Genomic DNA, 19,531 nt, shown 5'->3' with positions numbered 1-19,531 from the left:
AACTGAAACAGAAAAACAACGCAGATGTTGTTGCCTTTACTTTCATTCTCTTAAAGTATTTTTTTTAAATAAACTTGACTTTCTATCCTTCTTATCTCGTTTTCCAAGAAAGACAAATTTTTCTTAAGTCTTCCTATTCTTAAGAAGTCAAGTCTAAAACTAAGCAGATTATCCTATGCTAAACGTATACCTAAAAAGTGATACGATATCTTGGCTGCTGAACATTTTACAGTGTAAGGCCTCAGTCTTTAAAAATAAAACGACTCTGAAGATTACTGACAACTAAACATTCGCTCAGTTATGAATTATTTCACACGACTTGAAGGGTTCACTTGTTAATTTCATATGCAAACACACTTTCTCATTCTTTACTCGGAATCTTACTGTTTTTGTATGCTGCAGAATCCACTAATGATTGCTAAACTCTTTGGATCCCAGTTCACGACTCAACACCACCTCTCCACTCCAGCACCCACCCACCCGGAAGAGATGCCCACATTGTTTGTGTGGAGTTGGAAACAATACACTTCCACTGCTGGTTAATTTACATCAGATACAGCCAGGCCTAGGGAACAGTGTGCAGTCTTCCCCGCCCCCTTCCTACTCCCAATCCCCCCCCCCTTTTTTTAAATTTAAATTACTCTTTTTAATTTAAAAACTTCCGGATGTTTTACTACCTTGGCAGCTTTGCTTTTTCTCTGGATTGACTAAAAATGTAAGTTTCAACAGTTTTTGTCAGGTTAATGTTTTTTTCTTTTTTTACATATGTATCTGATAACCAGAATCCATAGCGTTAAAATTGTGTCGAGGATGTTGCATTTTACCACCCTAACTTAGGTTGGCACAATTTCATTGTTTTTTGTAACCTAAATATACGAAAAACAAAAATGTTACTTTACATACAGTTAAATTAGCTGTTCTCTAATTATTTTTATCAGCAACTACACATGCTTCTAAGGGATAAAAAAGGATTTAATGCTTGCTTTTGATCTTTTCATGATTATTTTTTTAGAGAACCATATGATATTATACATGCAGATACAGTAACTCATTGTTTCCTTGAGTAATATTTACAGGAAAGTACTAAAATTACTAATTTTTAAAATCTAATAGTAAAAATACTATGAAACCTAAATACCAGCTTTCATTGAAAGCCATATTAACTGTTTCCTAGTCAATAAAGTTATAGTTTTTTCTTGTTTGTTTTTTTAAAATTTTCAGGTATATGAAAAAATTTTAAGTATAATAACTACCTTTAATAAAATGTATAATTAAAGCCGTCTCAGAGACGGAAATCCTAACTTTCCAACAAGTTTCACTGAATTAAGTATTTTATTTAAAACCAAGTAAGCTAAGCATGTTCTATCAGCATAGTTTAAAAATAAGGTATGCAAAGACTGCCCAACATATGTAATTGATATAAATCATTAAGAATCACATTTAAAATTTAATTAAAAAAGAAAACTTCCACCTATAGGACTGCAGAAGTATGAGTACATGGTTTTAACTTTTAACATTTACTTTCTGCACTTTCTCTTCCCTTCTCATCCTAGTTCTCCCTACACCCCCAACACATACATAAAATAGATCATTGAAGCCAGTGGTATTTTAGTACACAGCCCCTCCTCCTCCACTTAGACAGTCTTGCCTTTTATATCTATGTGGAGGTTCCCATGGCAACACTCACTTACATCAATACTATTTCCAACTGAAATGAGAGAAGCCAAAATCTAAATGCTTCATTACTAAATTACATACACCCAAACGAGTCGGGATTTTTTTTCTATTATTTTTTAATGCAAAAATATATTTCTGGAATTTCAGCAAAAAAAGTCATTAACTATTATAGAAATAACTAAAAAAATAGAATCATTGTAGGCAATTATATACATATTATATTATTGCATTAGATTTGCATATGCTTATTCTTACGACATAAAACTGATATGCTGAGCCAGGAGGCTTAGTCAATTATAATTATGAACAGTAAGTATAATTTTTACTAATCCAGTATATACTGTATCAAATTCTGGTGGTGGTTGTTTTTTTTTTTTTTAATGTTGGCTACATAGCTCACAAAAACCCTGGAGAGAAATTCTAACAAAACAAGCCAAGAAGCAACTCATGGACAGCGGGAGGCAATTCCAGAACACAGGCATAATCTATAAAGAGAAACCTATACAACTTTTTGATGTTAAATAAGTAGAAATATCAGCATACAACAAAACTAAGAAGCAAACTGTTGTATCAAGTTTAAAACTAAAATATTCAGTCAAATGTCACGATTACCTTTGTCTAGACTACTTTCAAACGTGAAATTTTCATAATTTTTAAAACAAAGTTTTCTCCTTGTAATACTGAAGATTGTATATATTTAGTTTTAGCACAATGCACATTCCAATCAAGTTATTCAAAATATAGGGAAGGGGTGAGGGAGTGAGTGTGAGTGTGAGTGTGTGTGTGTGTGTGTGTGTGTGTGTGTGTGTGTTTAAAAGCAGGATCATCAAGGTGGGAGGTCAAACATTTACTTTGAAAACATACACATTTCTTAAACAGGTTGTGCACACTAAGAAGCCTCAGAGAAGAGGCAAGAGAATAAAAAATGAGTAACATTTCATAAAGCTTTTTGATCAATGATCAAAGCTAAGCATTAAACATCTTTCTGCATGGTGCATACATTTTTTTAAAAGGATGAAAATCAATAGAATGTACACTAAACCTTATTTATTCTGACAACATATTGTAGCATGTGAGTAGTTGTATTAAGTAATTTAATTGTTTCTGTACAGTTTGTTATTTTATATATGGGTTCATAAAAATAAAACGTTAATACATATTTTAATAAAAAAATCTTACTTTTATAAAATTTATGATGAGCTTTTTTTTTGCTTTTATGTTATCATTTTCTTAAAATGAGTTGATTCAAAAGACTGAAGAGACTCCCTCTAAACCAGTACAGGAAACTGCAAGAATTTATTTTCCCAAAAACAGCTTTTAAGACATGAATATGAACTGCCTAATGAATCAAAGTTAGGCTTATGAAAAGGACCAACTTGCACCTTTCAGAGGTCTTTCCCTTTTTAAAAAAATTCCCACACATTGAAGCCTGCTGACACTTTTTTTTTTATAAGGACTGCAGCGGGTGTTACTGTGTGTGTTGGGGTGGGGGGTGCTGCACTGAGGGAATTTTTGCAACATTTGTAAGGGTTTTCATAGGCAGGATCCTCTCTGGAATGTTTAGACAAGTAAAACGAAACAAAATTACCAACTGTTAAATGTTCATTTACCAAAAAAAAAAAAAAAAAAAAAAAAAAGCATTCCTCTCAAATGTTTCAAAATTTTAATTTACTTTCATTTCAATATTAACCACGTAAAAGCAAATACAAGTATTTGCAGAATTCAGAAGTCTTTTCAGTTCTCTGAAAGACATTTAATCTGGAGACATTGAATCAACCTTGCTATTAGATGTATGTTTAAGTGAACTTTAAAAGCTAAATCTAGAAAAAGTATTATGACCTCTCTTGAACAAAAAAGAATATTTTAAAATCCTCCCTATATCACAAGCAGGTTTGGATGCAATGCCACCTGGTGGCACAAAAAAACTCTTAACTAGGCTTAGGTTTTTAGAAATTCAGCTATTCTATGAAACGCCAACAATCCCTTTTGACTAGTCTACCCTCATCCCAAATAAGTTATTCATCCCAAAGTTTAACAACAAATGATCATTTTTATTTTAAAACTTTACAAATTTTAAGCAATTTACTGCCTGTGGCAATTCCTCAGTGTCTAATATCAAAAAAGCAAAACGATTTTTCTTCCAAAATCTAAATTGTACCAACGCTTTAATTTTTAAAAGGTGAAATGTTTAAGAATGGGGGGGAAGGGTGCGTCGGGATGGAGTAACCGAGCTGCTTTGTAAAATTACACTGTATAATTAATTCCATGGTAAGAATGTTTTTATGGTGTGTTTTGGTGACCTTTTATTACCATCAAGTTCACAATGCTGGTGGGCTGCCTTTTAATCCCTCCGCAGACAAAGGCCCTAAATAAACACAGATCCCTTCCTGGGAAAAAGTCCACTCTGGTTAAATGGTAAGGAAATGAGTAAATCATTAGTAATCTTTAAAGCCAAAGCTATAAACTCAAGTTACCTTAAGTTGAAATGAAAGTGTCTTGCAAGAGTTTCAAAGTTCTGTCACAGATAGAAATCTCCAGCTCTTGACTCCAGACTAGGCGCCAGCTGATAAACAAACAATTTAAGTCAAGAGCTGGAGAATTCCCAGCTTTTTCATTTAATGGCTTTGGCCAAGAGTATTTATTGCCTCCAGTTTTATTCTCACTTAGCTCTAAGAGGAAATTTAAACTCATCATTATCTTAAAGCCCCATATGGGCAGCCGTCAGCTCACCTGACAGAGCTCCTCTTACTCTGTACCAGTTTGAGTCTCTACTAGAAGTGATGTAATAATGTAAACTAATTAACTATAGTTTTAGGTTGACTTTTTAACAGGCTAAATAAATTTTGTTCAATATAGTTTATATTCCCACTTGGGGTAGTAACAATTCCAAAAAGTTTAACTTTACAGTTTTACTCCAAACTACCAGCCAAAATGGAAAAGGACACTGTACTCTCTCTTATTCCCTCCCCCACATGGTCCTGCCCTGCCTCCCTTCCCTCCTTGTCCACTAGCCCTTGAATATTATATAAAGTACCTTTTCTGTATGAAATGTAGACTATTCCTATTAACTTCAAAATCTCCGGTGTTGCCTGGTCTATTACCTAACAGAGCAGTGTGCAAGATTTAAGATGTAAATGCCTGATCATGAAAAGCTGTTGATTTTATGCGAGTACTAATAAGAATATAAAAGTACAGCCCAATTAAAGACCATGAGATACCATCAAGTATTTCCAAATGCTGTTTTTAAAAGTTTGCTATTAAAGATTACAGATCTCAAAGCCAGAATTATGCTGATGCTCTTATACCTTTCTCAAAATTATCATTGACTTTTAGAAAAAAAAAAATTGATTCTGCTCAGGATTTCAAGTCAAAATAATTCTTTTAACTATCTGAATGTTTGCAGATATTTGACAATTACAATAAATCAGCTACCCTTCTTCCTCTAGCTGCTTATCTAATAAAAATAAAAAAATACTGCCAGAAAATTTTTACAGCCTAAGGTAAAGAGTTAGTAAAATATTGCATTAATGAAAAGAAAAATTCTTTCCCTCCCACTTCTTAAATTTCAGAACGTTTTACAAACCTATCTTGGCTGGAAAAGCCAATTATTTCAGTGTCTGCCAAGACTATTTTTCTACTCTTTTAATATATGTACACAGTACATTAAAAATGTTGGCCACTTGAGAACAAGTATTACCCTCACACATAAGAATTAGGGGAAATGAAATGTAATTAATGATAAAATTATTTGTATGCCACATATTGTTTCATTAAAAAAAAAAAAAAAAAAAAAAAAAAAAAACTCCCTAAGAACAATGCTGCCTTAGAAACTGCAATGGAGAAACATCAATGACCAGAACTAATAGTCAAATACTCCATTAAAAAAAAAAGTCAGGTACAAATCTTAAAATTCTTAATACTCTTCTGAAAGAGTCCACGCCTCTCCTATCACTGGAGGTAGCAGTTTGAGCTCAGAACAAAATAACAACAAACACTCTCTACTTTCAGGTCAAGTTACAATCCCTTCAAGACAGAAGAGAGATGTAAATGTAAAAAGTCTGTGGCCAACCTTCACTGGCCACGATGGGAGGATGAGAGGATGACTATTATGAAATGTGCATGTAAATTTAAAACTTTCACAACGAAAACACCCAAAGTGATGCACAAACAAAATAGAATCGTGTGGCAAATATATACGGAGAAGGATTTAAACTCAATATATTTGCCATCTGCTAACATTATCAAACAGTTTTTAAGAAAATCAGACATCTGGAAAACTGTAAATAAGTCTGATAATGATTGGATCATGGTGACAAGGCCCTGATCAAATTCTTAATTCCATTTCCTCCTCCCACCTCACCCCCTATGCTATCCAGGGATCACAAGCAAAACAAAATAAAGACGTAAAACACAAAATGTATACTGGAACTAATTTCATACTGCATAGGAATCAACAAATGTTAACGAAAAATAAATTATATATAATAGCTTCAGATTTATTTACTAAATCTACTTCACCTTTATACAGAAACACCACTAGGCAGTCATGAACTATGTGACCAGACCCAAATGTGTCTGGTCTGACTTACATCCTGAATGGCAATTAAAGGACATTAAAAATACCCTGGGATTACTTCAGACAGGACCCCTGCTTTATCCGTGCACTTTCCAACATAACCGTGTGAAGAGAACACACAGTGTCTGTCCCTCCACCACAGGACAGAGCCTGGCAAGAGCAACCCTGGTAATGGTTACTTGAATGGAAATTGCAGTGCAATTAAAATCTGGCCTGCAGATTTGGAGATGAGGGAATTAATTGCAAACTGCGAGAGAGTCAATTCTTAGAAATAAAGCAGGTTGTTAGCAGTAGTACTACTAACAATACATGACAGCAATAATACAAACAGGGCGTGATCACCTTGCCTTCTCTCACCCATTCTTCTACTATTTTCTTAGGGGACAAATTATTAAAGCTGCCTCAACCATGTTATCTTGGGCAGTGAGTCAGCAGTCTTCCCTAAACGTGTTAAGAACTCATTAACACATTATATAGGGACTCTTGTCCATGACACTGTCGTAAGGGAGCTTTAGGCATGCCAAAGAATGTAAAAGAGGTTTTTACAGGCACCTCTTCTCCGGGACTAATTTCAAAGAAATCCTTGGAATTTATTTACCAAACATTTCTGAACTACTTGTGCAAACCAGAGAAAATCCCAGGCAAAAGGTATCCTCTAGAGACAAAAAGGATACTTAACGGATATGGGGTGATAAGTACAGACATGCCTCGTTTTATTGTGCTTTGCTTTATTCCGCTCCACAAATGTTGCCTTTTTTACAAACTGAAGGCAAGCCCCTCCACCAGCAAAAAGATTATGACTCGCTTTATTGTGATGGTCTGGGACCCGCAATATCTCCGAGGTCTGCTGTTAAATTATGGGTACATAGAAACGGCTAACGTAATTAACCCATTTCTGGTATAACCCATTTCTTGGTGTTGATGAATCTTATGTTATTTCTAAGGAAATGGATTTGCCCATCAAAGTTAGATAACATTTTAATTATTTGAGTTACTAAAGCTTTAACTACCACCAAATCAGACCAAGGAGAAACTTATTTTATTTAATATTTTTCATGGTAGATTAATTCAAGTCTCTCACACACAAGTCAATGCCACAAAGTACTTATAAATTTTATAATCAATAATAGAAGTTGATAACTTAAAAAGAACTCGAAAAATCATCATAGTAGTACAATTCTTTAAAGAGCCCATGAAAATGAATTATATTAATCATGTTAAATGAAAATATTTAAAAACATTAAAAAAATAAAATCTACTGAGGTGAGACTAAAATGTAAGAATAAACACCGCATACAACACTACTGTGTAATCAAACGGCTTGTAAGAGCATCAAAGACCCACTGTGATAGCCCTTCCCCCTCCACACATTATAAACCACAGCAAACTCAGTTATATGAAATTTGGTAAAAGAATTTGCTTTTGGACAGAAATAGCAATGTTTCAGCCCAAAGCCAAGTAAAAGTGCCAAGTTATAAACCTCTAAGAAAATGTTTTAATGGAAATGCCAACAGACCCTTAACTATAATGGTGTTAGGTGCCAAAATACAAATAATTTTTGTTTTTGTGGTCCCTTTACCATAAATTAGATACAGATCTAGTGGAAAAACAGTAGGTATCCAGTTCAGTGAGTAGTAAAGGCCAAGACTGCACACTTGATTTTAAAAACAATAATGGGAGTCTATATAAGACTTTCATTGAAAAATTTAGGAAGTAAATCTAGTGCTCGAAGAGAAACTCCTTAATAGGTTTTGTGCTCACTAGTCCATATTCTAAGAATACCTCAAACGAATTACTAAAACTTAACCCAGCCAAGTAGAGTGTAAAATTTGGTTTCCTGGTAGGGAACCGTTACACAAACACATACACACAAGTTCAATTATTTAATTTTGACATTAAACCCTAACTGGAGTAATAGTTTAGCAAATCAATGAGGCTTACCAGCACAGAAAGCCCTGGGCTAACTACAAGTGCCACTTCAGAGTCACTTCAACTCAAGGTCTCGATGCAAATCTACAGACATATTAGGCAATCAGTGAGTTTATTCTTCAATTATTCAAGCACAGTTAAGTGCTGTAATTATGCCCTGGGAGCAGACTGAACAGTATTTGGTCATTAGTCTCAAACAATAGTTTTTAATTTGCTTTATGTCTAGCATTCATTATACAAGAGCTGATCAAACTGAAACTTGCTCTGTGGTAACATCTGTGGTAACAGACCCATTTCACACTAAAAAAACCCAAAAAAGACATGTACCAAAAATGGTGCGACTAACAAAATTTGACATTAAAGCATGAAAGAAGGATTACAATTTTCATAAAGATGTGATTTACACAAGACAGATACAGATACGGCACCATAGTGATGGGCTGGCCAACTTACCTACAGCCCAGTTAGCTTTACTTTGATAACCACGAACTATTAAAGGCATGATACGATATTAGACACACGGGGTGGGGGGGGGGAGAGCAATTTATAGGTGATTCAGTTTAACAAACTCTGAGCGAAACTACCTGCTAAGTCCTGGTGATACAAAGATAAATGTTCCACAAACATAGCAAGCTTGTTCAATGCGTCAGAGCCCATACGGAGCAGCTCCCTGCACCGAAACCCTTCCCTAGCCCTACGCGTTCAGATCTCTCCTTAAATGTTTTTAGAGAAGGCATCCTGTTCACTCAATGTAGTCTTTGTCTCCTTCATGGTTTATTCTGCCTTTTTCCTTCATAGAACTGATCATTGAAATTACTTTTGTTTATTTGTTTATTCTATTTCTACTAAAGCATAACCTCCATGAGGCAAGGCTTTGAATATCCTTAAAGCCCTCACTCTAGTGCCTAGACCATATCTAGCACACAGGAAGTGCTCAGTAAATGTTTGTTGCATGAAATGAAGAATGAAGCATGCCGCTTGCAAACAAGGTGCTGTCAAGCATAACAGAGATTAGGTAAGATGTATAATCAGAAAACAGTAAATAATCTTGTAAAATTACATAAATACAATAATTTTCGGTACAAGACATTTCCTTGAAGAAAAATCTAAGACCTCCATTTTTAGAGTTACTTCTCTCTAAAAGTTCTATGCTAACCCTAATATCCAAGTGAATGTTTAATTTAGTAACAGAAGGACAACAAAAAAATGAAACTAAATGTGGTAAAAGAATTATATGAACTAACCAATTGCCATTCTTCCTTTCTTAAAGAATTATTTACTAAAGGACTGTCAAATCTAATTCCAAATTCTACTGGTTCCCCCTTGGATATCCCTGGGAAGCAGCTATTAGGTTTCTAGTTGATCTTTAACATAAATTTTTGATTTCCACAACTAAAAATCCTTCTGTTGCCCTGGAATCAGGTGTATAAATCAAATTTGGTGCTAGTCCCTCCCTTTCAATACCCATAAAGGTGACTACCAGATAAAAGTCAAAATAAGTATTAATAGACCTCAGGTAGGATAGTGTTTCTCTATAATGCCTGCCTACCGTGTTTCCCCGAAAATAAGACCTAGCTGGGACCATAAGCTCTAATGCACCTTTTGGAGCAAAAATTAATTTAAGACCCAGTATTATATTACATTATATTATATATGACCCAGTCTTTTATATTATATTATATTATATTATATTATATTATATTATATTATATTATAGTAATTATATTATATTATATTAATTACATAAGACTGGGTCTTATGTTAATTTTTGCTCCAAAAGACTCATTAGAGCTGATGGTACGGCTAGGTCTGACTTCGGGGAAACACGGTAGCATGTTGCTGTGATCAAACTGTTTAGGAAGGGTTCCCTTTCTCTGGTTGTTAAGTACTGGAACACTGCTGAACTGCATTATTTTGCGTTTTATAACTGTTCGCAAATCATTTTATTAGTATGTTTTCCTAAATTCTAAACTTCTAATGTAAGGACTTCCTCTTTCAGTTGTTCTAAGTAATAATTATTATTCTCCTTCTTTAATCCTAACCTCACTACTTTGATCATAACTACATTGAAGACAACCACACTTCCCAGAGCATCCACTATTACAATATAATATTCAGAACACAGTAAATACTTGCTATCTGACTGATGTTAGGAGGTATAGGCAGTTACTGAGTTTAACTTCAGAGAGAGGTCAATAGTCTGGAGATAAATAACCTGGTGAGCAGCTTGCGAGAAACAACTGCAGGAAGACTCAAAATATTTAATATTAACCTTGAATTTAAAAAATACAAGATTCTTAATTCAATCAACCATATTTTTAAAATGCCCACCAGAAGATGTACACTGGACATAGAAAGTTGACATGGTATCTGCCCTCTTCAGAGTCTAGTAGTGGAAGAAACAGGCACGAACATAAGCATAACACAATGGTCCTTGCAATAGCAGATACCACACTATGGGAACACAGAAGGACATGGAAAACAGCCTCATTCTTGCTACTATGTAAACAGTCCTCTCATCCATCTGTTTTCAGGTACATATACCCTGTTCACCTCCAAGTCCTCGTACCTCAGAACAGGGCCTGTCCCATCAAACCCAGACATGTTAGAGAGATGTCAAGAAAGCACTTTACTTTCTCTTTTCCTGGAGGTTTATTTGAATAACCAGCCAGGTCGATCCAAAACACTCTGGTTAGTCTAGCCCAACCCATCGGCAGACCAAGACTCCTGATAGCCAATTAATACACATTCTGGGATGGGGAGCACGACAGGACTGATGGGATCTCTCCAGGGTCTTCAGATTCCAGCATAACCGCTTCTCAGCCATTTCTTCTCAAGTGACTCCGAAACAGAAATGTTAGACCTCTTCCAGGTTAGAAGCCAGCCTCAGGGTTAGAAAAGAAGGCAACGGCTCCCCTCACCCTCCAACAGCTTTTACTATATGGCAGTGCCTGTCAGCTGGCAAAATGGAAGACAGAGAACCAGCCACTGGGGTAGATAAAATTGTTAGAATAGGGTTAACAGCAGGCAACTGCTATGAAAACTAGAGAAGGCCACCCCAGAATGGGGTTGAAGGGAGGGTCTGGCAAAGGTGGAAGAACCTTACATTGAGTTGGGAGAGTAGGATTCTACTTCTAGATCTGCTATCAAGCTGGTAAGGTCTGGGCAACTCACTTAACCTCTTTGGAACTCAATTTGCCATCTATAAAATAACAGAGTCAAATTAAATTATTGCTAAGGTCCCTTCTAATAATACAACCCAATTCTAAGAAAACAAAAGACACTTAAAAGCTAGACATATTATTTAACCCCAGCAGACCATGAGAATACCATAATGACATTTATTAGATTTTTACCATCTTACTTTTCCAGATCTTATTAAATCTGGGAATCTCATATCAGCTAACCAGGGTAGCTAGTTAGGTAACATGTGGCCAAACATTCTCCTTTGTGATCAGAAATATAGAGACCTAAGTCAGGGATCTGTTTACAGCAGACATAACTCTTTTCTGAACTGGCTTAACAATAAAACATTTCAGCAACTTAGCTTTGGCATTCAAGTCGCCCTTTCCGCTAACTGCATTACAATTGTCCCTCAAAAAGGGTTTATAACACTTATACTGAATAAGCACAGATAATATACTAATTGATACGATAAGTAACAAACACATCTACATAATTATGGAAACATCAACTATGTTGGCTCCATCAGTCATCTATTGCTACATAACACCCACGATGTAGTGGCTTCATCTGCTCACAACTCGGTGGGTGAGCCATTAAGACTATCCTACTAGCTGGGCAGCTCACTGCAGGTCAGGCCTGAGGTCTCTAAAGCTGCTGCTGTCATCTGGGAACTTGAGTCGGGCTGGATGGTTAAGATGGCCTCACCTGCATCCTTGGTGCCTAGGACCTGTCTGCGGCAGGCTAGTCCAAGCTTCTCTATGCAGCAGTGGAAGAGTTCCCAGCAGCAAGAGAAGGCAAGACTCAATGTTCAAAGTGCTTCTGAAGTCTATCCTTGTGTAATGTTTGCTAACATACCACTGGCCAAAGCCAGTCAGATGGCTAAGACCAGAGTCAACGTAAGGAGTGGATACACACACAGTGTGGAGTCAGAGATGTAAGTCGTTAAGGACCACTGACTGGGAGCTATTTTTAGCCACATAATGAGAATGATTTTATAATTTAAAGGGCAGCCTTCCATTTAGCAACCCTTATTTTCCTCTTAGAATAAATTAGAACCTTATAGAAGATAGCATTTCCTAACGCAGTAGAATGTGAAATAAGTGTAGTTTTAGTCTTGAGCAAATGATTGGTTTCTTCAGTCCAGCCTTTCTAGGCTTCAACTAGGAACTAGTCTTCCTCTATTCTTCAACTGTGCCACCGACCAACAGTGTGACCTTGAGATAATTATTCAGTATCTCTGGGCGTTACTTACATCTTTGACTTGGGAATATCACCACCTGTCCTGCCTATTGCACATGGTTGCTTTTCCAGTTGAATTGCCCAAGTTTTTCAACATTTATGTTCCAGGCATTGTACTGGGAAAACAGAGACTAAAAAAATTCACTTCCACGATGCATAAGAATTTGAGTAATATTTTAAAACCTGAAAATAATCCCGGGCCGGATGGTGGCTCAGGCGGTTAGAGCTCTGTGCTCCTAACTCCGAAGGCTGCTGGTTCGATTCCCACATAAGCCAGTGGGCTCTCAACCACAAGGTTGCCAGTTCAATTTCTCGAGTCCCGCAAGGGATGGTGGGCTCCGCCCCCTGCAACTAAGATTGAACATGGCACCTTGAGCTGAGCTGCTGCTGAGCTCCCAGATGGCTCAGTTGGTTGGAGTGTGGGCTCTCAATCATAAGGTTGCCAGTTCGACTCCGGCAAGGAATGGTGGGCTGTGCCCCCTGCAACTAGCAACGGCAACTGGACCTGGAGCTGAGCTGTGCCCTCCACAACTAAGACTGAAAGGACAACAACTTGACTTGGAAAAAAAAAAAAAAAAGTCCTGGAAGTACACACTGTTCCTCAATAAAGTCCTGTTCCCCTTCCCCAATAAAATCTTAAAAAAAAAAAAAGAAAATAATCCCAATGTATGTAAAACATGATATGCTTTTATAGAAGGACACCACAGAGAAATTAAAATTAATGAACTACATGTAACAACCATGCAGTGGTAATACATTTTATTCACTGCATGGGCATCAGCCAAGGAGGCTGGCAGAGCCTGGCATCCAATCCACATTCGATTTGCCAAACCACAAACCTTGATGCAGGGTTCACCTGTTCCGAGAAAGGAGTACTTTTTTCTGTTTACACAGATCCCTTCTGCTCACCTGAGGGGCAGTTTCAGTACAGAGGAAGTACCTCCTGCATGTTCTCAGAAAGGCACTGAATAGGCCAGTGGCTTGACCAACACCAAATATGAAACTCAGGAACGTAATGTGAGTGAAAAAGCAAGTCACAGAATACGCCATTTCTATAATGTTCCAAATCATGAAAAATAAAACTACTGGTTAGAGATTTAAAAAATTATATATGGGGTTAAACTATAAAGAAAAGCACGAGAATATGTCAGCAAATTCAGGTTACTGGCTCCCTCTAATCAAGGAGAAAAGGAAATAGGATCAGGAGAAGCACATAAGAACTTCAAAGGTAGTATTAAGACTCTAGCTCTTAAATGGAGACGGGGGCACACATGGCCTCAATGTATACTTATACTTCATACCTTTGTATGTTTTTTAAATATTTTGTATATATATTCAATATTTAATAAAAACATGGGGGGGAAAAAAGACTTGCTCCTGTACTCAAAACACTTAAACTCTACAAAAGGAAGAGAACGAATGCCTAAAATATAATGTAATGTGGATTTTGATAAAGGCATGTACAGTTTGACAGCTTCAAAAGGAAGCACCAGATCGGCTGAGGCATGCCAAAGTACTTATAAGGTAGTATCTATACTGTAAAGTGATAACTGTACAACTATACAACAGTTATTCACAGGATAGTAATTTCAGGTTTCAGGCTGCTAATTATAACAATTTAAGCAATATTTGCTTTTGATTTTTAAAAAAGTCATATAGAACTCAAAATTATATTATTTGTAATAAGGATGATGTATAGAAGAGCTACTATAGGGTGGGTCTAATAAATATCAAAATGAAACCTAGGGAAAAACCTTCAATCAATAGATAAAATGATATAGTAACGACGGGCTGGTAAAATGATACAGTAATGACTCTTTTCATTTTACTCCCCACAATAATATTTACCAGGAAGTAGAGTAAAAGGCTAGACTAAAGAAACCAATCACGTGCTCAAAACTCTATATAATTTACCTATACCATCTATATTGGGTTAAAAAACAACTCTTTAAAATGCTAACCACAGAATAAGAAGTTCCCATTTAGTATTTTTACAAATACTATTACATTTGTATGTAATACCTCTATATAAATACATGTAAATGCATTTTTTAAAAGTCTAAGAAAAGAAACATGAGGGGTGGAAATAAAGGGATAAAATGGGGGGAACATTTTAAGGCTTTATTCAAATCACCTCAAATACTCCATGTTTCAAGACTGATGAATATAAAACCTCTCTAAAATTGTGGGACTGTCATGGGTGTCTAAGCCATGCTTTATTTACGTAGGTCCCTTTTCCTTAATTTTATTTAGTTAAAATGTAATGATTTTTAAACCAGCCTGTTTAACTTACAGAAAATTTCCTTTATTGTAAGTGAGAAAGTGGAGCTATTGTTAACCATATTAAAAATATAAAAATAATAACTATGAGAAGACAAATAGAAGCTTGTTATATACTTGTATTACAAATTACATTAATGATCATGTGTCAAATAATAAATTATCACAAGCCACCTCTACATAAAGCTTTCAATCTATAATACAGTTCAGATTCAGGTGTATCCACTATTATAAACTAGCATTTTTGTACCCTAAAACTACAAACTAGGGTTTAACAATAGTTTAATAGGCACAAAAGAGTAATTTCAAAGTTTTATCACAAAGAAGACTATTTTAAAAGTTGAAATAACATTTAAAAATCAAACTGGTAGTTTTTATTATCAAATGATAATTTCAGGCTACACTCTTGAAGGAAAAGAAGATCAACCAATAGCAAGATCATATGCACCCCATCAATTTTCAAATTCAATTACAGAACCAAAGAAGAAAAAACTGTTCAGTTTAATTCCATTCTATAAAAAAACCACACCAATACCAAGCTTAAAACTGCTCATTAGTATTTTGTCATCAAAGTTTCAATACCTCATCAGTCTTTACACCTAAATCATACTTAACCAATTCAATAATTAGAGGGACTAAGAATTATTTACACCTCCACTCACATTCAAAATGCTATGGGATATAAGATACCTTTACAACAAGATCACTAGGCTCTTTATGAAAAAATAAAAACTGACTTAAATTAATGTATTTTGTTATTTCTTAATTCCAAAGTCTACAATCAAATTTAATATAACTGGAATTAAAATGTTATTCCACTGTCTACTACTATACTGTTATAATTACATATGTATGTATGTGTATATGTATGCATGCATGTGTGTGTATACACGTATCATATTTGATTACACAATAATTTTGGAAAATTTCAAAATTATGGATAATCAAAATACCCATAATCCCACCATTCCAAAATGCCTAGATATCTACTATTAATATTTGATATAATAATAAGCTTTTAAAATTTTATAAGTGGGTTTGCTTTTGCTCTGATTGAGATGATCGTATGATTTTTAAATACACTAACATGTACTATTTATATAGATTTTCTAATATTAAGCCATCTGTGCATATATGAGATAAACCAAACTTAGTTGTAGTGTTTGATCTCTTTTATACCTGATTGAATTTAGTTTGCTAATATACTTTAAGTTTTTACTTCTGTATTCATGACTGATAAAGATCTATAATTTTTCTCATAATATTTGTCTGGTTTAAGTATCAGAGTTATTCTACAGGTCTTGTAGAGTGATTGGAAAGCATTTCCTCTTTTTCTATCGTCTGGAAGTTTGTATAAAATTGAGATGATCTGTTCCCTGAAATTTTGGTAACATTCACCTGTAAAATCACCTGGGCCTAACTTTTTGTGTGTGTGAAATAATTTTTTCTTTTTCACTACTTCTTCAATTTCTTTAATAGTTATAAGAATATTCAAGCTAATTATTTCTTAAATCTGTTCTGAAAAGTTAAATTTTCTAGGAATTGATCTATCCCTACCCACGGCGATTTGGACCAAAAATTTACAGCTCTTCAAAGTTGTGACATCCTTTTATCTGAATTTAGAATAAGCAATGTATTATGAGAGTACTAAATAAAATAAGGCATTTAGATTTGTTTTTACTTTTAATGAGGGAATTGAGAGTCCTTTTAACAGCTCTAAAAATGACTGGTGTATCTTGGGTATCACAAAACATGAATCACTAATTTGACAAACAGAAATAGGTGTGTATATATTTTAGGTATCACTTACCACCAGAAACAGGGGCATCCATGAAAACTGCTCCCATTTTCTCAACTTCTTTGGCCAATTGTTTCGAAACTGTAGGATCAATAGTACTTGAATCTATTAACAGTGAGCCTTTCTTCACTTTTCTAAGTAAAATAAATAAAAATACAGTTTTTCAAAAACCACGGTTTTGTAGTTTTAAAAATACAGTCTACAATGCTGAATAAACATTTCATGCAACGACCTATAGAATCAGAATCTGCTAATAGGTGCCAGGTATTAAAAACATTATTAAAACTGCTTCAAAATCTCAAATTCATTTTTCAGATCAATTACAACTCAAAGTAAACACAAACTCTTTCAAACAAACCAAAATAATCTAATAAAATATATGGTATAAATTCTTGTTTTAGGTGAAATACACACTAACCATAATAATACAGGTAAGCTAAGATTTAAGCAATTTAAAATACCTATTAACTTTCAAAAAAGGTATTTGGTAGGATTTACAATTTTGTTTGTAGCTGAGTCTCTTTTAAAAGTAACTGATTTGTCTTTAAAAAGTTGTATTGAAAATTTCACATATCTATGTCATTTCACATATCCATGAAATTTAGCCATTTGCTTTAGGATAGTATATTCTTTAATAACTGTAACTTTTTAAAGACAAAATAAAATATCAAACAGGCAGAAAGGAAACTATAGGAATGGACTTGCAAATCTCACAGTCTTTTTGTTCTTTATGGTAAATTTATATACATGCATTGGTAAAGGGGGGAAGCAGTCTTTTCATATTTCATATTTTACATCAATATTTTAATGGCATTCTTATAGTAAAACATTGCTGTTTGTACTGTAAGTACAGACTGTATACCTAGCTAGTTCCCTTATAATCTAGATTCTATGCCTATCTTCACGGACTAGGAAACTCTGACCTACATTATAATTTAAAGGGCTATGGTTAACTTTTAATTCAAATTTCCCAAGGTTCTTATTACAGATAAACTAACCCAGAAGACATTTAATCATAAGTATGACTGGAAAAGTATAAGTGAACAAATATAAACATTGAAGGGGTAAATAGATAACAATTGTTACGAAGTACAAAAAAGAAAAATCTTCCTATAGCGAAAAATAAGCACACAAAATGCTTATAACAATTCTAGACATATAAATTGATCTGGTTATATTCCACAGGAAAAAAATAAAAGAGTATACTCTATTATAGATCATCTCAGTACGTAGAGTTTCACTTTATACAACCTAAAAAATAAGAATTAAGTTTACCAGTCTTCTGTGATACTAATATTTTTAAGCTCTTAAATTTTTAAGCAAATGGGAAATCATCTCAAAAATTACACTGGGTTTGGGGAAATAATCCTGACCCAGAAGAAAATAAAGAACCACCCATGACAAGCAAAGTATAGTTCAATGTAAAGTCCAACTCTTTCGAAGCACTCCCTCCACTAGATTGCTCTGGTAGTTGGCTGCCATATTCCTTAGTAAAGGATATTAATAAACATAGGATTTTAGTAACTTTTCCTTGAGAGGTAAAGCAGGGCCATAACTGGAACAGCTAAATTGCCTCAGGACCACACACACAGTGGGCCTAAGGGCTCCATCCAAAAGGAGTGTCTTTCAACCTTCCCTGAAAGCTAAACATTTATCTTATCAGTTGGCTGCCTCATATCCAAGTGTCTTTTGCTTCCAAGTTTGCTAGTTTTCCAAAGCAATTCAATTTCCAAAACCCTCTAATTTCACGTATTACAGCTTCATGAAATTAAACCCTTTCTTTTCAGTTCTTCATGTGTCTACAGGGCTTACCGGTTGGTTCTAGCTCGTTGCTGAAATTCAACAACAAAACAATTTAGGAACAGTAACCAGTAAGACCAAAAAACTAAATTGGGAATTTGACCACTGTCATCCTAACACAACCACAAGGGTTTGGCAATAGGCAGCCATTAACCAAAAAGTTCTTGAAGCCAGGGAAGCTAAGCACTGGCTAGGAAACTATGACCTAAATTATATTTTATTTAAAGAGCTACTGCTAACCTTTAATTCCAACTTCTTAAAGCTCTTACTACAGATATACTAACCCACAGAGCATACAATAACTTTTTATTATATAATAAAATGTTAAATAATGGTGTTCTTTCCAATATTTGGTTTTATTTTTCATAGAAACCTTTTCCTGAATTTCTATAAACCATATTATGCTTGTAACATTTGTACAGTTTAAAATGCAAGCTTTAAAAGACTCTTAAACATGCTACCAATGAAAGCATAAGTTTAATGCAAGAGTTAAAGAAACAGAAGCAAAAAAAAAATGTATTCCCAAAAGTCACATACTTGGCTTTAGTGAAAAAACAAACCCTTTACAATGAGAGAGAAACCACACCATTCACTTCTAAGAAATAAGAAAACAGTATGGAAAGTTTTAACAAACACCATTGTAATTTCTTAATAGGTCTAACAATGTGAAATGCATGAACTATCAAAATAAGAAAATATTCACAGTTGAGAAATACATACTTTAGAATTCCATTTGCTCCAGAATAAGCTTCTATTGCATTATTACTGGTGGGCAACATCGTAATGATTCTGTCAGCTTTTTCAGCTACATCTGCTGGGGAAGACACTACCTTTAAAAAAAATTGAACAGGCACATTACTTAAATTAAAATGTAAGCAGTTTCTAGAGCACACATAGGATCTGCTTTTTATGCATGCGGCTAACAGTGACAGTGAATAAAAACTATTCCTTGTTTCCAAATGACAAAAAGAAAAAGCTTACTGCCTAAAATAGGGAGTCCATTCCTTATACGCACACAGATGCAGTTTCTATGGAATCAAATTTAC

General features: G+C 34.7%; 1 protein-coding gene across 4 annotated transcripts in view; it reads right to left on the bottom strand.

The window, feature by feature from the left end:
* HIBADH (3-hydroxyisobutyrate dehydrogenase) overlaps positions 1-19,531 on the bottom strand; it is a 116,863-nt gene that overhangs the window by 61,101 nt on the left and 36,231 nt on the right. For all 4 annotated transcript variants that reach the window (XM_074340919.2, XM_074340920.2, XM_019726160.3 and 1 more), the window contains 2 exons: positions 19,206-19,315; positions 16,698-16,819 (listed from right to left, as the gene is read on the bottom strand). In XM_074340919.2, coding sequence (XP_074197020.2) covers positions 16,698-16,819; positions 19,206-19,315 — 232 coding nt within the window. The remainder of the gene's footprint in view (positions 1-16,697; positions 16,820-19,205; positions 19,316-19,531) is intronic.

Source organism: Rhinolophus sinicus, chromosome 4 (assembly GCF_057876585.1).
Source record: "Rhinolophus sinicus isolate RSI-liver-muscle chromosome 4, RSI-T2T, whole genome shotgun sequence".
In the NCBI taxonomy this organism is placed as follows: domain Eukaryota; kingdom Metazoa; phylum Chordata; class Mammalia; order Chiroptera; family Rhinolophidae; genus Rhinolophus; species Rhinolophus sinicus.
This window is presented reverse-complemented; position numbering and strand designations above follow the sequence as displayed.